General features: G+C 39.6%; 1 protein-coding gene across 23 annotated transcripts in view; it reads left to right on the plus strand.

Moving 5' to 3' along the window:
• Positions 1-17829, plus strand: part of PUM1 (pumilio RNA binding family member 1) — a 130976-nt gene that overhangs the window by 69387 nt on the left and 43760 nt on the right. For 15 of the 23 annotated variants that reach the window (XM_033227396.1, XM_033227398.1, XM_033227413.1 and 12 more), the window contains 3 exons: positions 10427-10520; positions 11652-11768; positions 16933-17084. In XM_033227396.1, coding sequence (XP_033083287.1) covers positions 10427-10520; positions 11652-11768; positions 16933-17084 — 363 coding nt within the window. The remainder of the gene's footprint in view (positions 1-10426; positions 10521-11651; positions 11769-16932; positions 17085-17829) is intronic. The other 8 variants (XM_033227399.1, XM_033227402.1, XM_033227408.1 and 5 more) reach the window with 2 other exon arrangements.

The raw sequence follows: 17829 nt of genomic DNA on the forward strand, positions 1-17829 counted from the left end.
TGTGATCCGCCCGTCTCGGCCTCCCAAAGTGCCAGGATTACAGGCTTGAGCCACCGCGCCCGGCCCCCTTTCTGTGTTTTTTAAGAAGAGCTTGTCTCAAATTTCTTACGAACAAAAATATATGGTTCTTTCTTTCTTTCTTTTCTTTTTTTTTTTTTTTAACTGTTCTTCACTTCATAATCAGAGTCGAGATTCTTTTTTGGTTTATTGATCTTTGGTTTCAAAATAATTTTACCAGTTTTTGGAGGCTGGACAATTGTGAGAACTTGAACAGAAATGTACTTCTGTGTAGCCACAAGTAGTTAGCATGATTACATCATAGCTACCACTTATTCAAAAATAAAAAACCAAGGGTGCCCTCACCATATATCTCAGCAGTTTTTGAAAGTAAACATTATTTTGAAAGTTAATCTCTTGTTGGATTCAGGTTTCCTATGCATGTCTTGGTTGGTGCAACATAGAGGCATTTTTACACAAACATACGACTGTCATGATGTGAGTGTTGTTTTGTCTCGTGGGCCATAATTCTTTTCTGAGTAGTTTGTTTTATACATTCTTGTACCGGGGGCCCTAATAGCATACCTGGGAACCACTGGCGTAAGCCTCCTAGTATCTTTAAGACCCTCAATCTCTCAGTGTTCCTGTATAAGAGCTACTAGTTGTCAAGAAGGAAGGATTCCTTTTCTATTGGAAATTGGTGTTTATTTCTTACATTTTATTCCTTACCCTTTTGGTTTTCATTACAATTTATTCCACTTTTCATTTCTAATTTAAATTCACCTCATTTGTCAAGGTTCAGTACTGTCATGTTCCTTTTCTAGTCTCCAAACCAAAAAGCTGTCATATCTGCCTCCAAACCAAAAAGCTGTCATATCTGCCTCCCATAGCATTTTGTGTTTCCTTTAAGAGAAGGTGTTACCATGTTTTGTCTTGTGTTGTGATTACTTGTCTAATAGTCCTTGCCAGATTGGAAGCTCCTTGAGGGCAAAGACTGAACCGTATCCCGTTTCCTCTGCATTGCTTTAGCAGAACAAGGTTTCAGGGGACTTTCCCCCATCCCTATTATAATATCTCAGTGCATCCTCTGTATGTAATATTCTTCCCAAAATTAAAATTTGAAGCTAGCCTTTCAGGAGGTCTGGAGGCTACTCTTTGAGAACTACCATGTTTTCTAATATGTGTGTTCTTTGGATCCAGCTTACGCCTTATGTACAAATAACTATACTGTATTATATCCAGGAAAGTTAGTTCTTGGATCAGAACTTAATCTTTTAAGGTTCACTCTGTTGTCATCTGATCAGAAACCATGGTCTCTCTCATGAGAAAAATGTACATTAGTTCTCTGACACTCAGTTTTGTAGGTAACTTTAGGGAGATCACAGATCTGTGTTCTACAGATACAGCCTTCTGTTCATATCTTTTGTTCTTTGTAGCCAACCATATCTTTCTTGAATAGAATATGATTCCCTTTCCTCCTCTTGATTTGCTCTCAAGTTAGTCATTGTGACTCATTTTATCATTTAAATTGTGCATGGAGGTACTCAATGACAAGTGATGAGACCATTTATGCCCATATCCTTGGAACCCTACGACTATGGAGCGTGTACTCTGGTTTCTGGTCTCTTGTGGAAGGGAAGGACTTGTGGAAGAGGTGGTTTTTTTTTTTTTTTTTTTGAGTCTCTCTCTGTTGCTCAGGCTGGAGTACAATAGTACAATCTTGGCTCACTGCAGCTTCTGTCTCCTGGGTTCAAGCAATTCTCCTGCTTCAGCCTCCCGAGTAACTGGGATTACAGACACCCACCACCGTGCCTGGCTAATTTTTGTAGTTTTAATAGAGATGGGGTTTCACTTTATTGGCTGGGCTGGTTTCGAACTCCTGGCCTCAGGTGATCTGCCCGCCTCGACCTCCCAAAGTGCTGAGATTACAGGCATGAGCCACCACGCCTGGCCAGAGGAGGTGGTTCTTTAGCTGTGCTGTGAAAGACTTGCTTATATAGGAAGAAGATGAGAATTCTAGTGGAGGAAATAGTAAAACAGGTATGTGTTCACTAGTAGATAATGTAGAAGTAGTCTGGTTGGTGGTTTAGGTTGAAGAAAAATAACTAGAGAGGTTGAAGAGATGGTGTTGTGAGTCTTACGCTGTATTCACTATAGGAAATGAAAAGACACTTTAAAGGAGGAATGACTTAATTGTTATAGTTTAGTTTTTTTGTGGTTAATGTGAGTTTAGCAGCAGTTTGAGATGTTCTCTTACTCTTACTATTCAGTTAACTGTTGACTGTTGTGTTCTTCTAGGAACCTTAGGTTCTGAATGAAACAGTAGTGGAACATTTGGGGAACTAAGCGCTAAATTGGTGGATTCTGAATCCTATCAGACAAGGGGAGGGCTCAGTGAGGACAAAGGTTGCATGCAACTGACTTGAAGGACAGGTGGAATACGTTTTGTTGCAGGTCAGAGCAGAGGTGTGGAGCTGGGAATGACCACGGTATGGGCCTATGCTGAAGGGAGTAGAAGTTGAGTGTAGAAGAGGACAAGGAGGTACAGGTGCCTTTGAAAATTGAGTCCAGGTCCTGGAGGCCTTGAGAACCAGCTGGAAGTCTCAGACAGTACTGTTGATTGTGAGGACTGAACCAGAGATCTAGTGCAGTACATATTTTTCTGTACATTCTGCTCTTTTTATCTTGGCTTTCTGAAATAAGCAACAAAGGTGATCATTTTTCTTGGTTTAGAGTTGTTTGCTGCAAATGGTAGGTTTGCTTTATTTGTGATTTTTTTAGAATAGGAATCTGGTTTGGAGGTTGACAAAATAAGTAATTCCCTCTTTTGTGCTATTTTCTTTCAATCTTGGCTTTCATTTGGTGTAATAAGCTGGTTTCATCAAACTTATTATCAGCCTATAATGAGATAGATGACATGGAGCAGCCTGCAAATAGGGAAAAGGTAATTTTCATTTAATTAATTGCAAACTTAGTTCTTGTTAGCTGTGACATGGGATTTTGATTAGTCAGTTGGTTGTCTGGTCACTGTTAATCACTCTGAATTTAACCCTTTTAAGGTTTGTTTATAAGAGTGGGAGTTTCTAATTCTTTTTTGTTTGTTTTTGTGTGTGCCATGAACTTTAATAGGTGAACCATGTGGACTACTTCTCAGAATAATGTTTAAAAGGTATAACGTAGGATTACAGAGGAAACCAGTGGTATAAAAATAGCTGTCATATTTAAAAACAAAGTTAATTATACATTTATTTATGATATGATACATGAAATAGAAGTAGATGTACTGGCTGTCATAATGAGCATGAGCAAGATTTTGAGATATCTCTAACAACTGTAAAGTAACATGAACGTATATTTGAGTTCTGGTTGTGATAATGTCTCAGGTGTATCGCTAAAGTTAATGTAGTTTGTTGTCTACAATCTTAATTGAAGAACATGCTAAATTTCAAGTGGATGTGCGTGAGATAAAGATGCAGTATTACCCACCCAAGTACAAATACCTTGGGTTCAGAACCTCTGATTTGGAGTATTTTGTCAGCTTGAAATGCTCGTTATTTCTGAAGTGTTCTTCCTTTGTCTCAAATTCACTTCATTGTCTTCTTAATCCTGGAAAACAGCTGTGAGCAGTTCATGCATAATGTGTTCATACCATTTTGTACTGTGATGTTGGAGCAGTATTTATTTTTTACAAAATGCTATACAGTTGCCTGTTTCTTTCCTTAAATGCAGTTTAGAAAATTATTACTAGGTTTTGGCCAGGCACAGTGGCTCACACCTGTAATCTCAGCACTTTGGGAGGCCGAGGTGGGCAGATCACGAGGTCAGGAGCTCAAGAGCAGCCTGGCCAATATGGTAAAACCCCCTTTCTACTAAAAATAGAAAAATTAGCTGGGCGTGTAAAAATACAAAAAGTAGCATGCCCAGCTACTTGGGAGGCTGAGGCAGGAGAATTGCCTGAACCCGGGAGGCGGAGGTTGCAGCGAGCTGAGATCATGCCACCACGCTCCACCCTGGGCGAGAGTGAGACTCCGTCTTAAAAAAAAAATTGTTACCAGGTTGTATTATATTACAAACATGGCACAAACCAAAGCCAGGATTATATCAGTGTAGGATTAATTAATTGTATTGTTGTTCTTTATTTAGAATTCAGTTAATCTAAAAATAGCCTAATGTAGTATGTTTTACAAAATTGGACACTGTTGTACCAAAACTGTCATCTGTTAAGCATGAATTTTAACAAAGATTCAATATTCTGAAAATGAAAGTTGAAGTGTGGTATTCATTCCTGCACGACTACAGTCAGAGGGGAGTGGAAATCGGCATGTGTTGTTAAAAGTTTGACAGTGTGATTAAATGTCATTCTCGTGAGGCCAAGTGTGTATATACTTTCGATGTAGGTATTTAATATGCTCAACTTTTTCTTTAATTTACAAATGATTATTCTATCAAGTGTCATGTGTATAGTTAACTGGCAAAGAGTGGCTAGTAATTGATCAGTTGAAGCTTACCTCTATTGTTATTTGACTTTGTTCAAATTTTACTTATGGTGAAGTTTTTCTCAAAAGGTATTAATATACTTAGTGGAGGGATGTGTTTTGTTTTTCCCTAGGACCTCATTTGTTTTGGAATCAGATTCTTTATCTGCCAAAGATGCACAGATGATGATGATGATGATGAAGATGATGATGATGATGATGATGTTTTTTTTTTTAGTTTAGCATCATGGTTTAATTTGTATGCGCCTACCAAAAATCATTGTAATCATTAGTTGATCATTGTAGTAGTTCGAATAACCTGGTATAAACTAGGCTTTGATCTAGAAGCTTCAAACAGTAATAAGATTTCACAGATTTCATATGCCGAGGAATTACTCCAAAATAAACCTTTTTCTTAAAATTTTAGAATCCCATCATTGATATAGTGCTTTTACTGTTTTGAAGGGATTTTCTCTGTGAACTCTGAAAACAACCCCATGAGGTAGGGCAGCTATTTTATTTTTAGACATAAGAGGCCAAGCACGGTGGCTCATGCCTGTAATCCCAACACTTTGGGAGGCTGAGGCTGGCGGATCACCCAAGGTCAGGAGTTCGAGATCAACCTGGCCAACATGGTGAAACCCCGTCTCTAGTAAAAATACAAAAATTAGCCAGGTGTGGTGGTGCAAGCCTGTAATCCTACCTACTCTAGAGGCTTAGACAGGAGAATCGCTTGAACCTGGGAGGCGGAGGTTGCGGTGAGCCAAGATTGCACTACTGCGCTCCAGCCTCGGGGACAGAGCGAGACTCTGTCTGTCTCAAAAAAAAAAAAAAAAAAAAAAAGAAAGAAAAAACAGTGAAGTTTAGGGACTTGTTTGAAGGTCATCTAATACAAGCAATGCAAATAGCTATTATTTTGGTTTCTAGCTTCAGGCCGTTTCCTTTGGACTTTGTATTAGAAATGCAGAGCCTTCTGATAGGTGGAGTTGTCTCACCTTCAAATTCAACTACATAGCTTTTTCTTAAAGTAGTATAATGCAGAAAGTACTCATCCATTAAAACAAAAATGGTTTTCTTTCTTTCCTGTTATCTTTGTGACCCACTGATAGTAGCTGGTGGTCCTGGTGCAGTGAGATTTTGACTCTTTTTTTTTTTTTTTTTTTTTTGAGACGGAGTTTCACTCTTGTTGCTTAGGCTGGAGTGCAATGGCGATCTCGGCTCACCTCAGCTTCCACCTCCCAGGTTCAAACGATTCTTCTGCCTCAGCCTCCCGAATAGCTGGGATTACAGGTGTGCACCACCACTCCCAGCTAATTTTGTATTTTTAGTAGAGATGGGGTTTCTCCATATTGGTCAGACTGGTCTCGAACTCCTGACCTCAGGTGATCCACCTGCCTCGGCCTCCCAGAGTGCTAGCTTTAAAGGCGTGAGCCACTGTGCCTGGCCGATTTTGACTCTTAATACAGACTAGGAGGAGTCCTGCCCTCTGCTCTTGGTCTGCTTGGGCTGCCTGGCTCTGGGAAGGAACTATAAAGGGTGACTCTCAGAAGGGCTGAGTCTATTGGGGGTGCCCTCCCCATTCATCAGAAAGAATATCACACATAAAGGACTTTTATAAATACATGTGTTAATTTTAATCCCCACAGCAACCTGCCGTGTTACATATATCTTTATTGTCATATTAAAGAGAAGAGGAGAATGAGGTGCAGAGAGATTAAACGATTTGCCAGAGGTGACATAGCAAGTCACTGGTGAGCTGAGATAGAAACCAAGGCTGTCTGGCTCCAGAGTCAGTGCTCTTAACCTTTGTCTACTATGTATATAGTCTCAAACTGGTAAGAAAAAAAAAAAGTCAGGGCTGGTAGTGCATTTTATTGTGGCCGTCAGGGGAGCGGGGCTGAGTAGTCTTTTACATTTACTGACTCCTTATTTAGACATTACTCCTCCAGATTTAGAAAACTACATAATTTTTTATGTCAGCAACTGCTGTTGATAACAACAACAGTAATAATAGTAGTAGCTGTCTTTTATAAGATGCCAACTACATGTCAGTCACTATATTGGGTGTTTTTGGCTGCCTGGATTCCTTTCTGGAATAAGAGCCCTATAGAGTGTTTTTAATATAGTAAGTGACAGAGAAAGGAGGCAAACCAGCTTGTCTACTTCTTAAACTATGCCTTCAGTATTTATTAGGAGCCTTGATATGCTTGAAGTAGATGATCCATTTTCCCCAGCATTCAGACTCTTGAACAACTTGTGAAATCTACCCAAGTGAATTATAGTTAACAGCGTCACATTTATCATTATACCGACCTTTAAGCATTTCCCCCAACTCTCACAGTGTTTTGTTTCTCAGTTATGGGATATTCGCTTGCTTTGTGAAAAACATGAAAATGTTAGTAGAGCTCAATGCTTTGCCCAGCAGATGGCATTTATGTGAGTTTTTCAGGATCCTTTGGAATCTGTCACTTGCCAATTACCCAATTTGTTTTGAATACTCTGTATTTCCAGTTAATATTGCACCATTTACATAAAGAGAATGTACCAAAATTGCTGTAATCTATTCTGTAATCAAATCTGTCTGCTATAGATGTACAATTTACTTTTGTTAAGTTGTTTACTGCAAGATGATCTCAAGAAAATCCTTTTCTATTCACCATAATTACTAAGATATTAATCAGCTCTCAAACATAAGCTATATGGGGTCTCTTGTAAGGCTTGTTTACTTTTAGTTAAAAGTAGTTCCTGCTTTCAAAATGTTTTAATACGATGATGAAAACCAACCACAAGCCAGTGTTACGTGGAATGATTACTTTTGTGGTATTCCCACGTGCCATGTATTTCCATATATATTTACAGATATAGTACACATACATAAAGTGACTTACATGTAATATTTAAAAAATATATAGCCCAGGTGTGGTAACTCACACCTGTAATTTCAGCCCTTTGGGAGGCCAAAGTAGAAGGATCATTTGAGCCCAGGAGTGCCAGACCAGCATGAGCAACTTCATCTCTACAAAAAAGTTAAAAAAAAAAAAAATTGGCCAGGCGTGGTGGCATGCACAGCTACTTGGAGGCTGAGGCAGGAGGATTGCTTGAGTCCAGGGGTTTGTGGCTATAGTGAGCCATGATTATGTCACTGCATTTAAGCCTGGGTGACAGACAGAGTAAGACTTCGACTCTTCAAACAAACAAAAATATATGAAGTGAGGTTAAGTCAGATGGAATGGCAGTGGACTACTGTTTTTGGTTAATAAATCGAGATACCCTTAAGAGTTGTGTTCTGAGCATTCTGTCTTTATTTCCCCAGTTCCATGTCACAGCACCTACCTAATAATAGGTGCTCAAAAAACATCTGTTGAATGAAATGGTTTTGTTTTCAGTAGGGCGAAGAAGGGTAGAGAGAAGAAGCTAGCACAAACAGTATCTGATACGTTAAATGTTGCAAAAGGTTTTAGGACAAGAAAATTCTAGAAACTCATTGAAGAGACAGTACATATTTAGTGGAACTATGAGATGTTTTCACAACCTTGGAAATAATTTAAAAGTAACTTTCTACTGTTTTACTTATTTTCCCACTCCTGGCTGCCCCTCTTGGGTGGACTGCCTCCTGTTGGAGGGAATACTGTGTGAGCACATCTTTAGTAAGACAGAAATGTGAAAACAACTTGCAGAAATCACAAGCACACTGTTACCAAATAGTCTTGACTGGCTCCCTTCCTGGAGGACAAATGTTTTGATAATGTCTGTCAGTAGATTCATTTCCCCTATTTCTTTTTAAGACTTGATATTGGCCGGGCGCGGTGGCTCAGGCCTGTAATCCCAGCACTTTGGGAGGCCGAGATGGGCGGATCACGAGGTCAGGAGATCGAGACCATCCTGGCTAACACGGTGAAACCCCGTCTCTACTAAAAATACAAAAACTAGCCGGGCGAGGTGGCGGGCGCCTGTAGTCCCAGCTACTTGGGAGGCTGAGGCAGGAGAATGGCGTAAACGCGGGAGGCGGAGCTTGCAGTGAGCTGAGATCTGGCCACTGCAGTCTAGTCCGGGCGACAGAGCGAGACTCCGCCTCAAAAAAAAAAAAAAAGACTTGATATTTAGTAATACTGTTTCCTTTTTACCAGCATCACAATGAAGTTTTTCTTTAACTTATGGAAAAAAAAAAATATTTTTGAAATCTGTTCATGATTACTTTTGACATTCATACTCCAAAAGCAGAGACTAAAACTAGAGAGCTAACAGGTGAAATTGGCCAGTACCTTCAAAGTATTCACTTTTTGTTTTCTTTTAATCTAAAATTAGCCCCCTCATATGTTTGAGGTGTAGAGAGTAGCCAAATCTCAGGATAAAATCTCTCCACCACCTAAGATAAGAGTAAGTCCAGTCATGACAGTGATTAAGCTGAGTTGGTAGAATGACATTATCTCCTAATGTCTGAAACAATCAGGTCTCTTTATGAGGACATCTGTAATTCAAGATCCATGGTGTCTGTTATACATCATCCAGCAATGTCAGCTGAGCTGTTGAAAAATCCTGTAGGAAGAGCAGGTAGGTTGAAGGTCCTATCCAGGGAGGTCCCTTCAGTAAGTGCTTTCTGCCGGGCGCGGTGGCTCCAGCCTGTAATCCCAGCACTTTGGGAGGCCGAGACGGGCGGATCATGAGGTCAGGAGATCGAGACCATCCTGGCTAATACGGTGAAACCCCGTCTCTACTAAAAAATACGAAAAACTAGTCGGGTGAGGTGGCAGGCTACTCGGGAGGCTGAGGCAGGAGAATGGCGTAAACCCGGGAGGCGGAGCTTGCAGTGAGCTGAGATCCGGCCACTGCACTCCAGCCTGGGCGACACAGCGAGACTCCGTCTCAAAAAAAAAAAAAAAAAAAAAAGTAAGTGCTTTCAGTCTGATTTTAGCCATCATTGAAGTCTTCAGTGTGACTCCTTGGAAGGAGGCCCGTTTAGGTGAACCACAAATCAGGTTACTGGAATCCTCTTTCTTTGTACCAATACTATTCATACTAAAATGTAATCTCCATCAGGGCAGAATTATGTATTGTTTCATTCACTAGTTGTATCCCTAGTTCCTTGCACAGTGCCTAGCAGGTATCATTTGTTTCATAAATATTTGTTGAATTAATGAGTGAATGACTGATTTTGTATTAATCATAAGACATTCTTAGTGTCGTTAAGGCCTTTGAACTTTCTTTTCTTTAGAACTAAGAAGTATGCTAGGTGTGAGCTCATAATCCAAATTTTGTTAGTAGCTGCTGTTTTCTGCTGTTTTATTTTCAATATACAAAGAATAATATCCCAGAAGATTCTGGAGCTCCCGAAAGTTGGGCAGGTATCTAATTTACTCATTAGGATAAGCTACTAGTTGAGGAAGTTATTCAATACCATTTTGGGAATGAGACAGCTCAGAGGATGGAGTGAACACTTTTCATATTCTTCTCCAAAATGTGAGTAGATGAGGATTAATTCAGTTATTTGTGGGCTCTTGAAAGGAGATTCAGCACTAGGGGCAATGTGGCAAATCAGTTGTCTAATTTTTAACTTTGCCTTAGATCAGGCAGGACCTGTAGACCTGATAACCTTTAGGGCTTTTGCATGCACATATATGAGATATCTATATCTATATCGATATCTATATATAGATATCTCATATATGTGTGTGTGTGAGAGAGAGAGTGTGTGTTTGTGGTTCAGGGGACATATAATCTGTGAAGCAGGCAGCTCATGGAACCAGGGCACAGCAAATTGAAGTAAAGAGAGACAGGGAGAACAGAACTGTGAAACATTTTAATCCCATGGGACTGAAGTAGAGTGTGAGAACATTTGTTGTTGTTAAAGTATCATGCCTAAACAAGTGTTTATTAAAATTTTTAGTCAGAGAGGTTTTTAAATGATTTTGTAAGACAGTTTCCCTAACCACACCATGTTTTTCCTCTTGCCTCAGCTGTTCCAAAGACCTAATGCGCTTGCTGTCCAGCAGTTGACAGCTGCTCAGCAGCAGCAGTATGCACTGGCAGCTGCTCATCAGCCGCACATCGGTAAGTCCTTAAGCCCATAGCTCTTTCATGATAGGTGTGGCCGCCATTTTAGGATAACTGGTTGCTGTGAAACCCAGTAATTTAAACTGGTTCTAAAAGTTCAGACAAATCCCTCAGACAGAGTAAGTGGCTTCTTCCTTTTGTCCAGTTGTCTCTCTAGCCACATTATTTTTGACATTGCTTATAGACCCACATCGTAAGATTTCTTCAGTGTTCACCCATTGCCCTACCTCAGCTGTTTCAGGATTTAAAGTATTTATCACAATAGCGATTGGTGACTACCATTAGCTCTTTTGGTAAGATTTGGATGACGTTGATTAAATAAGTTGTGGTTCTATAGACTATCAGCTTCTCATTTTATGAACAAAACAGTATAAATCCATTTTCCAGTCAGTATGCATTGAAAAAATTTAAAAGTATTCTCGTATAATTACTGGTTTTAAAGTAGCTTTGCCCTTTTCCTGTAACAGTTGTTAAAGTTTTGAGCGACGTTTTCATCGTACTGCCTAGATGTTTCTTCCCCCTGGACCTTCTTAAGGTCTCTTAGAAATAGAGTCCATTAAGTGTAAACAAGTAGAAGTAGAATTTTTTTTTTAATATGTCAAAATGGCATGATTGAGTAGAAAGGAGATAGCTAATCTTGGATGTGATAGGCTATAGAAGAATATACTTACTTCCAACCTAAATAAATAAAGGCCAGGCATAAAGTCTTTAGGTCTGATAATGTATAGTTGTAGATGGTAATCTTTATAAATACCCATACATTTTATTTCATGAAAACTGTTTGTAAAATTGTTTTAAGTAGAAATACTTCATCCCATTTTAATATGTCTTTAAAATTGTTCTATTGTAGGCTGTTATAATTTTAATAATCTTTTAGAAATTATGCTGAATTTAAAACTGTATATACAGTTTTAAGTATTTCTTTAGCAAAGGTAAAATTTAACTATATAAACATTTCATTAAAATCTTTAGTATAGCAGTTACCTTTTTAAAATTTCTCTTTACCCTCAACCTGTCCCGTCTTCTCTTTTTTCATTTTTTCCCTTATCTACAGCCTGAAGTGAATAGCCAAACTGTGTAGGTATTTGATAGGGCTGCAGTTTTAGTCAAGTTTGTTTTTACTGACAGGTATGTTTTCAGCAGGTTTAGCTCCCGCTGCGTTTGTCCCCAATCCATACATCATCAGCGCTGCTCCCCCAGGGACGGACCCCTACACAGCTGGATTGGCTGCAGCAGCGACACTAGGTGAGACATTCTGCTGCATGAGGGATTTTCTCACCTGCTGAAAAGTCATTTGAGATGGGCTTGCATTCTTTATACTCTTTCCCAAATCTGTGTCTCCAGTGGAGATCATCCAGAGTTTCAGTGCCATTTACCTGCCAGCTTAATATCTCTCCATAGCAGTATCATAGGCCCCTCAGACTTGAAAATGTTCAAAGGCAAATTAATCACCTACCGCTTGCATATGTATTTTTGATCCATGGATCCACCAGATGCTCAGTTATATTTTGGGAATTTCTCCCCTTGCCTAGATCTCCTACCACCTCTAGTCTATCATATAGTTCAGGTACTTTTATTGGTCTCTAATGTGTTTCTAATTTCCTTGCCTCTCTCACTTCCTTTTCCCCTCTAAATTGTTCAAGAAAATGATTTCAGACTTAGATCTTACCTCATCATCTTTCTGCTTAAACCTTTTATTGATTTCTCTTTTTTCTACCCTAATATGGCATACTACAGTTATTACCAAACATGGCTGATCATTACAACTTACTTGGAGTCAGGGTGGGGGTGGTGGTGTTTTGTTCCTTGTAATCAGTATTTTTAAGGAGCTTCCAGATAATTCTGTGGATTTAACTAGGTTTGGGACCCAGAGCATATAGGGCTCTGTCACCATGCCTCATGCCGGTCTCTACATGTGTACCACCCAGTTCCCTTCCTAGTTGACTGCCTTTGGCTGACACCATACATTGTAGCAATACAGATCTGATTTTAGTTTGCTGAAAATACTGCATTGGTTTAGGCCCCTGTCATTGGACACTGTGGTCTTCTGTAGTAAGCTTTTTTTCCCATTGTTTGCCTGTGAAGTGCCCTAGCTGGCTACTTACTGCACTGTTTTTATTTGCTTGTGGGATGTATACATGAGTTTCTCTCTCTCTCTTTTTTTTTTTTTTTTTTGAGACAGGATCTCACTCTGTTGCCGAGGATGGAATGCAGTGGCATGAATACAGTTCACTGTAACCTTGAATTCCTGGGCTCACTGGATCCTCCTGCCTCAGCCTCCTGAGTAGCTAGGGGTACTAGTGTGCACCACCACACTTAGCTAATTGTTAAATTTTTTGTAGAGATGGGGTGGTCTCGCCAGTGTTGCCTAGGCTGGTGTTGTGTCAAACTCCTGGGCTCAAGCAGTCCTCCTCCCATTCCAGGTGTGAACCACTGTGCCCAGCCTATGAGTGTTTTTTTCTTTCCCTTGAGACTAGATGTTTAAAAGACAGGCATCTTTGTTATTTGACTCTGTGTTGCACAGTTACCATCACCATAGTGGGGCCATAAATGTATAATGGATTGAATTCAGCATTAGGACAAACACAGTGTCTTCCAGTTTAGATATTCGTTGGGGGGAGATCCCTCCAAGTCAAGTTAACCATGACTAAATATTGCTTTGAAATTTTATTTCTTATTATGTAGCATATAATTTGCAATTATGAACTTAAATGTAGCCTAGCATTTCTTAGATTTTTTAAAAAATTGTTTACATTTTGGCATGGTTATGATAGGAACATAGTTAACATAGGGTCATCTGTCTGTCCGTGGTCATCCCCCTTTTTGGGGAAAACAGAAAGCTCTTCGTAGGAGAATGATCTCTGCTAACCATCATTAATATTTATCGAGCACTTAACTTTTCTCAGGCATTGTCCTGAATGCTTTTCTTTCATATGATTTGTCAGATGATGATTTTAGAGATTAGAAATTTGTGGCTCAGACAGCTGCCTTATTAGTTATGTTTTTTGTTTTCTGTATTTTTGTTTTGTTTTGTTTTTCAGGGGGGACTGAGTCGTGCTCTTATTCAGTGGTGCGATCTCGGCTCACTGCAATCTCTGCCTCTTGGGTTCAAGTGATTCTCCCACCTCAACCTCCTGAATAGCTGGGAGTACAGGTGCCCTCCACCATGCCTGGCTAATTTTTGTATTTTTAGTAGAGATGGGGTTTCGCCATGTTGGCCAGGCTGGTCTCAAACTCCTGACTTCAAGTGATCCACCCGCCTTGACCTCCCAGAGTGTTGGGATTACAGTTGTGAGGCACTGTGCCCAACCTAGAGAGCTGTCTCATTTGAAGTCACACAATTTAAATGTTGTAGAGTTGGAATTTGAACCAGGTTTAACTCCAAAGCCCATGCATATGCTTCACTGTAGTATATAGAATGCCTGTGCTGTCTTGAATTGTCTTTTCTGTACTTCCTTTAGAAGTCTTTTCCTCTACTAATTTATGTTATTTGAAACAAAGAACTGATCTTAGGGTTGACACTGCTGCTGTCACTGAGATGGTAGTTTGGTGGTGAGAATCTTGTTTTTTGTATTTGTCAGTTGAGCCAGGGTGAAAATGAGTTAATACTTTCACAAATAACAGGAAATGTTAACTGTTCAAACTATGAATATGTGTATTCTTAGAGGGGGCCTGATATGCCAAGCTCAGTAGATTTGCCCTGGGATGTTTTCCTAAATTTAACCTTAGGCCATGTGACCACAGTATAGTAGTAGAAATGCCAGTTGAGAAAATTTAGAGAATAATGCAAATGTTAATGGTAATAGCAGTCCTCGCCCAGTAAAGGTTCTCTTTTGTTGGCTTTTGGGAGAGTGTTGGGACCATTATTGCAGGTTGCAACCACTCGTTCAAGGTAGACACGGCTGTACCCCCAACATCTATTACAGGTTGAGCATCCCTAATCTGAAAATTCAAACTCTTTTTGAGTACTAACATGACACCACAAGTGGAAAATTCCACACTTGACCTTGACCTCATGTGATGGGTCATAGTCAAAACCACAGGCACGTAACACACAGTTCATTTGTTCAGCATCCCCAACGGAAAAGTAGAATTACTCCCAGGTTATGTGTATAAGGCATGTATGAAACATAAATGAACTTTGTGTTTAGACTTGGGTCACATCCCCAAGGTAACTCTTGCATGCATAAATAGTCTACAGTCTGAAATCTGTAACACTTCTGGTCCCAAGCACTTTGGTTAAGGAACACTCTACCTGTTTACCCATTTTTACAGGTGAGGAAACTAAGGTACACTTAGGGTCCTGTTTTGTGTTTTTTCTTATTTTTTTCTTTAACTGCCCAAGACCACCCTGCTTTATAAACACTAATCAGATGAGTATGAGGCTCTATCACTCTTTTTTTTTTTTTTTAACTTGAATACATGGCTTTTAGGCTGTTCAGTTTCTGACAAATTAAAAATGTTTTAACCCCTTTCCTTATTATAGTAAAGTACTTCATAGTGTAACAGCTTTTCTTAGCAACACCTTTATTCTGTCCGAGCTATAGTGTTTCAGTGTGCACCCTTGCTTGTAAATGGAGCTTCTTAATCTTTTCTAAGCCCACAGGTATAGAAAACACCAAATTAGAAATGTCAAAACATATTTATATTGGGCAATGGTACAGTTTGACTTATTTGTGTTTTAGAAGCTTAAAATGGGGGAAACAAGAATATGTATCTATTTATTTTGGCTTAATGAAGTATGTGTTTCTCCAGAATTAGCTGTTGCATCAGAGTAGCTGTAATATTTGAAACAGCTCTTCAGAACTTCAGTGTAAGGCTTGGTTATTGTTAATGAATCAAGTTGGAAGTATTTAACTCTATGCTTTAAGGAAGTTCAACTTGGAGATACGTTTCAGCAGATTTGAAGAATTGGCTTTGAGCCCATTTCTTGATTAGCAAATGTGTCTTTGGTGTTTCTTGCCACCAGCTTCGTCATAGAATTCTATGATTAGATTTCTGCCACACTTAAGTTGTTATCTGCATAACTTTGTTACATCTCTGTTGTCTACTTTATGTGGCCAACTGCAACTGTACTTTGTTGCCAAAGAAAATGAACCGATAATTTGGATTAAACCAGAATGCCTTTTTTTTTTTTTTGGAGACATATTCTTTGCTCTGTTGCCCAGGCTGGAGTGCAGTGGTGCAATCTTGGCTCACTTCAACCTCTGCCTCCTGAGTTCAAGCAGTTCTCCTGTCTCAGCCTTCCCAGTAGCTGGGATTACAGGCATCTGCCACCACGTCCAGCTAATTTTTTGTATTTTTTTTTTTTTTAAGTAGAGATGGGGTTTCACCAGTTCTCGAACTCCTGACCTCAAAGTGATCCTCCCACATTGGCCTCCCATAGTGCTGGGGTTACAGAGAATGCTTAATTTTGTTTAAGTTTCTCAGCAGTAACAGTAACAAGTCAAGGTGTTGTATTTTTTGTTTCTATTTGTGTTCAATGTTGACTTAAGTTTAAAATTTCGTGTATCAATGTCTGAATGTAGTTGTGTTGAATGGCTTTGTGACTTTAAAAGTAGAAATAGGGGCCAGGCCTGGTGGCTCAAGCCTATAGTCCCAGCAATATGGGAGGCCAAGGCGGGTGGATCACTTGAGCCCAGGAGTTTGACACCAGCCTGGGCAACATAGACCTCTACCAAAAAAAAAAAAAAAAAAAAAAATTAGCCAGGTATGGTAGCATGCGTCTGTAATCCCGGGTATTAGGGAGGCTGAGGTGGGAGGATCACTTAAGCCCAGGAGGTTGAGGTTGCAGTGAGCTGAGATTGCTTCATTGCATTCCAGCCTGGGTGACAGAGAGAGACCCTGTCTCAAAAAAAAAGAAAAAAAAAAAAACTTCGAAGTTGCAGTGGAGGTTCAGTTGAGTGTCTGGGTTTTGTTGTCAGACTGATAGATGTTCATTTTTCTAGAGTTAATGAAACACCAGCACTCTATTAAATCACCTTAGGTGCCATTCTTACTGTTGAACCTGGGATACATCCTAATCTTTTGTTCTATTCCATCACTTTAAGCACACAGACCCTCCATTTACTCCCTTCTACCAACAGATATTGTCTCTGTCTATCCTGCATCCTCCATCTGTTCTTAAATCGAACCCCTTCTATCAGTGATTCCCCCTTTTAGTTTTCTGATGTTTCATTCTTCATTGCTTCTTCCTCTAGGCCTGGATTATATTAGAAGACTGGTGTAAGGATCTCATCTAATGTTTACTGTTCTTTAAAAAGAGTTAATGATTAGCTAGCATAAATCAATACATACTTTTAAGTTAATATTTTACAGTAGGATCTGTTGAGTCAGATGTAATCTTTGGAAAGCCTGAGATGAGCCTCAGTAGTTCAGGCTTTCTTTACCTTTCCTTTGCTATTTTTAGGCCCAGCTGTGGTCCCTCACCAGTATTATGGAGTTACTCCCTGGGGAGTCTACCCTGCCAGTCTTTTCCAGCAGCAAGCTGCTGCTGCCGCGGCAGCAACTAATTCAGCTAATCAACAGACGACCCCACAGGCTCAGCAAGGACAGCAGCAGGTAAATGTAGACAAAATTTACCTCTTCTAAGTGGGAATTGTAGTATTGTGGGTAATTAATAGGTGATATTGCACCTAATAGAAAAGCACTGTGAATACATGAATTTCCTCTTGTGTGTGTGTATGTGTCTGAGTTCAGGCTCAGATTTAACTACTCTTATGGAATGTCTTTTATATGTTAGACACTGTTGTACCTAGGTGGGGTAATAATACTCATCAATTCACCTACAGGGAAATTGCTTAGCTGCAAGTGGCAAAGTGGATCTTCAAAGTTATAGTAAAATTTTGTTCTGCCATACTGTAGTGGCTTGCTAAGCACCACTTTCAGATCATTTCAGGGTTTTTCAAGGGGCTTGACACCAAAGCAGGGGTACTAGATTTTTAGACTGCTTATTTATAGTACTTATTGGATTAGATGCAAATCTTAAACCTGTCGTATCTGTGTAAGCTTTTTGTTTGAGTTGAGAAAGGACAGTAAACTGCAAAACTACATCTTTTTTTCTTTCTTTCTTTTTTTTTTTTTTTTTTTTTACACAGGTCATTTCCTCCTTGATTGCTAGAATAACACCTCTTTTTTGTTTTTTTTGAGAGGGAGTCTCGCTCTGTTGCCCAGGCTGGAATGCTATGGTGCAATCTCGGCTCACTGCAGTCTCCGCATCCTGGATTCAAGCAATTCTCTTGCCTTCGCCTCCTGAGTAACTGGGATTATAGGCGCACTCCACCATGCCCAGCTAATTTTCATAATT

Source organism: Trachypithecus francoisi, unplaced genomic scaffold, assembly GCF_009764315.1.
Source record: "Trachypithecus francoisi isolate TF-2019V2 unplaced genomic scaffold, Tfra_2.0 Lachesis_group12, whole genome shotgun sequence".
In the NCBI taxonomy this organism is placed as follows: Eukaryota; Metazoa; Chordata; class Mammalia; order Primates; family Cercopithecidae; genus Trachypithecus; species Trachypithecus francoisi.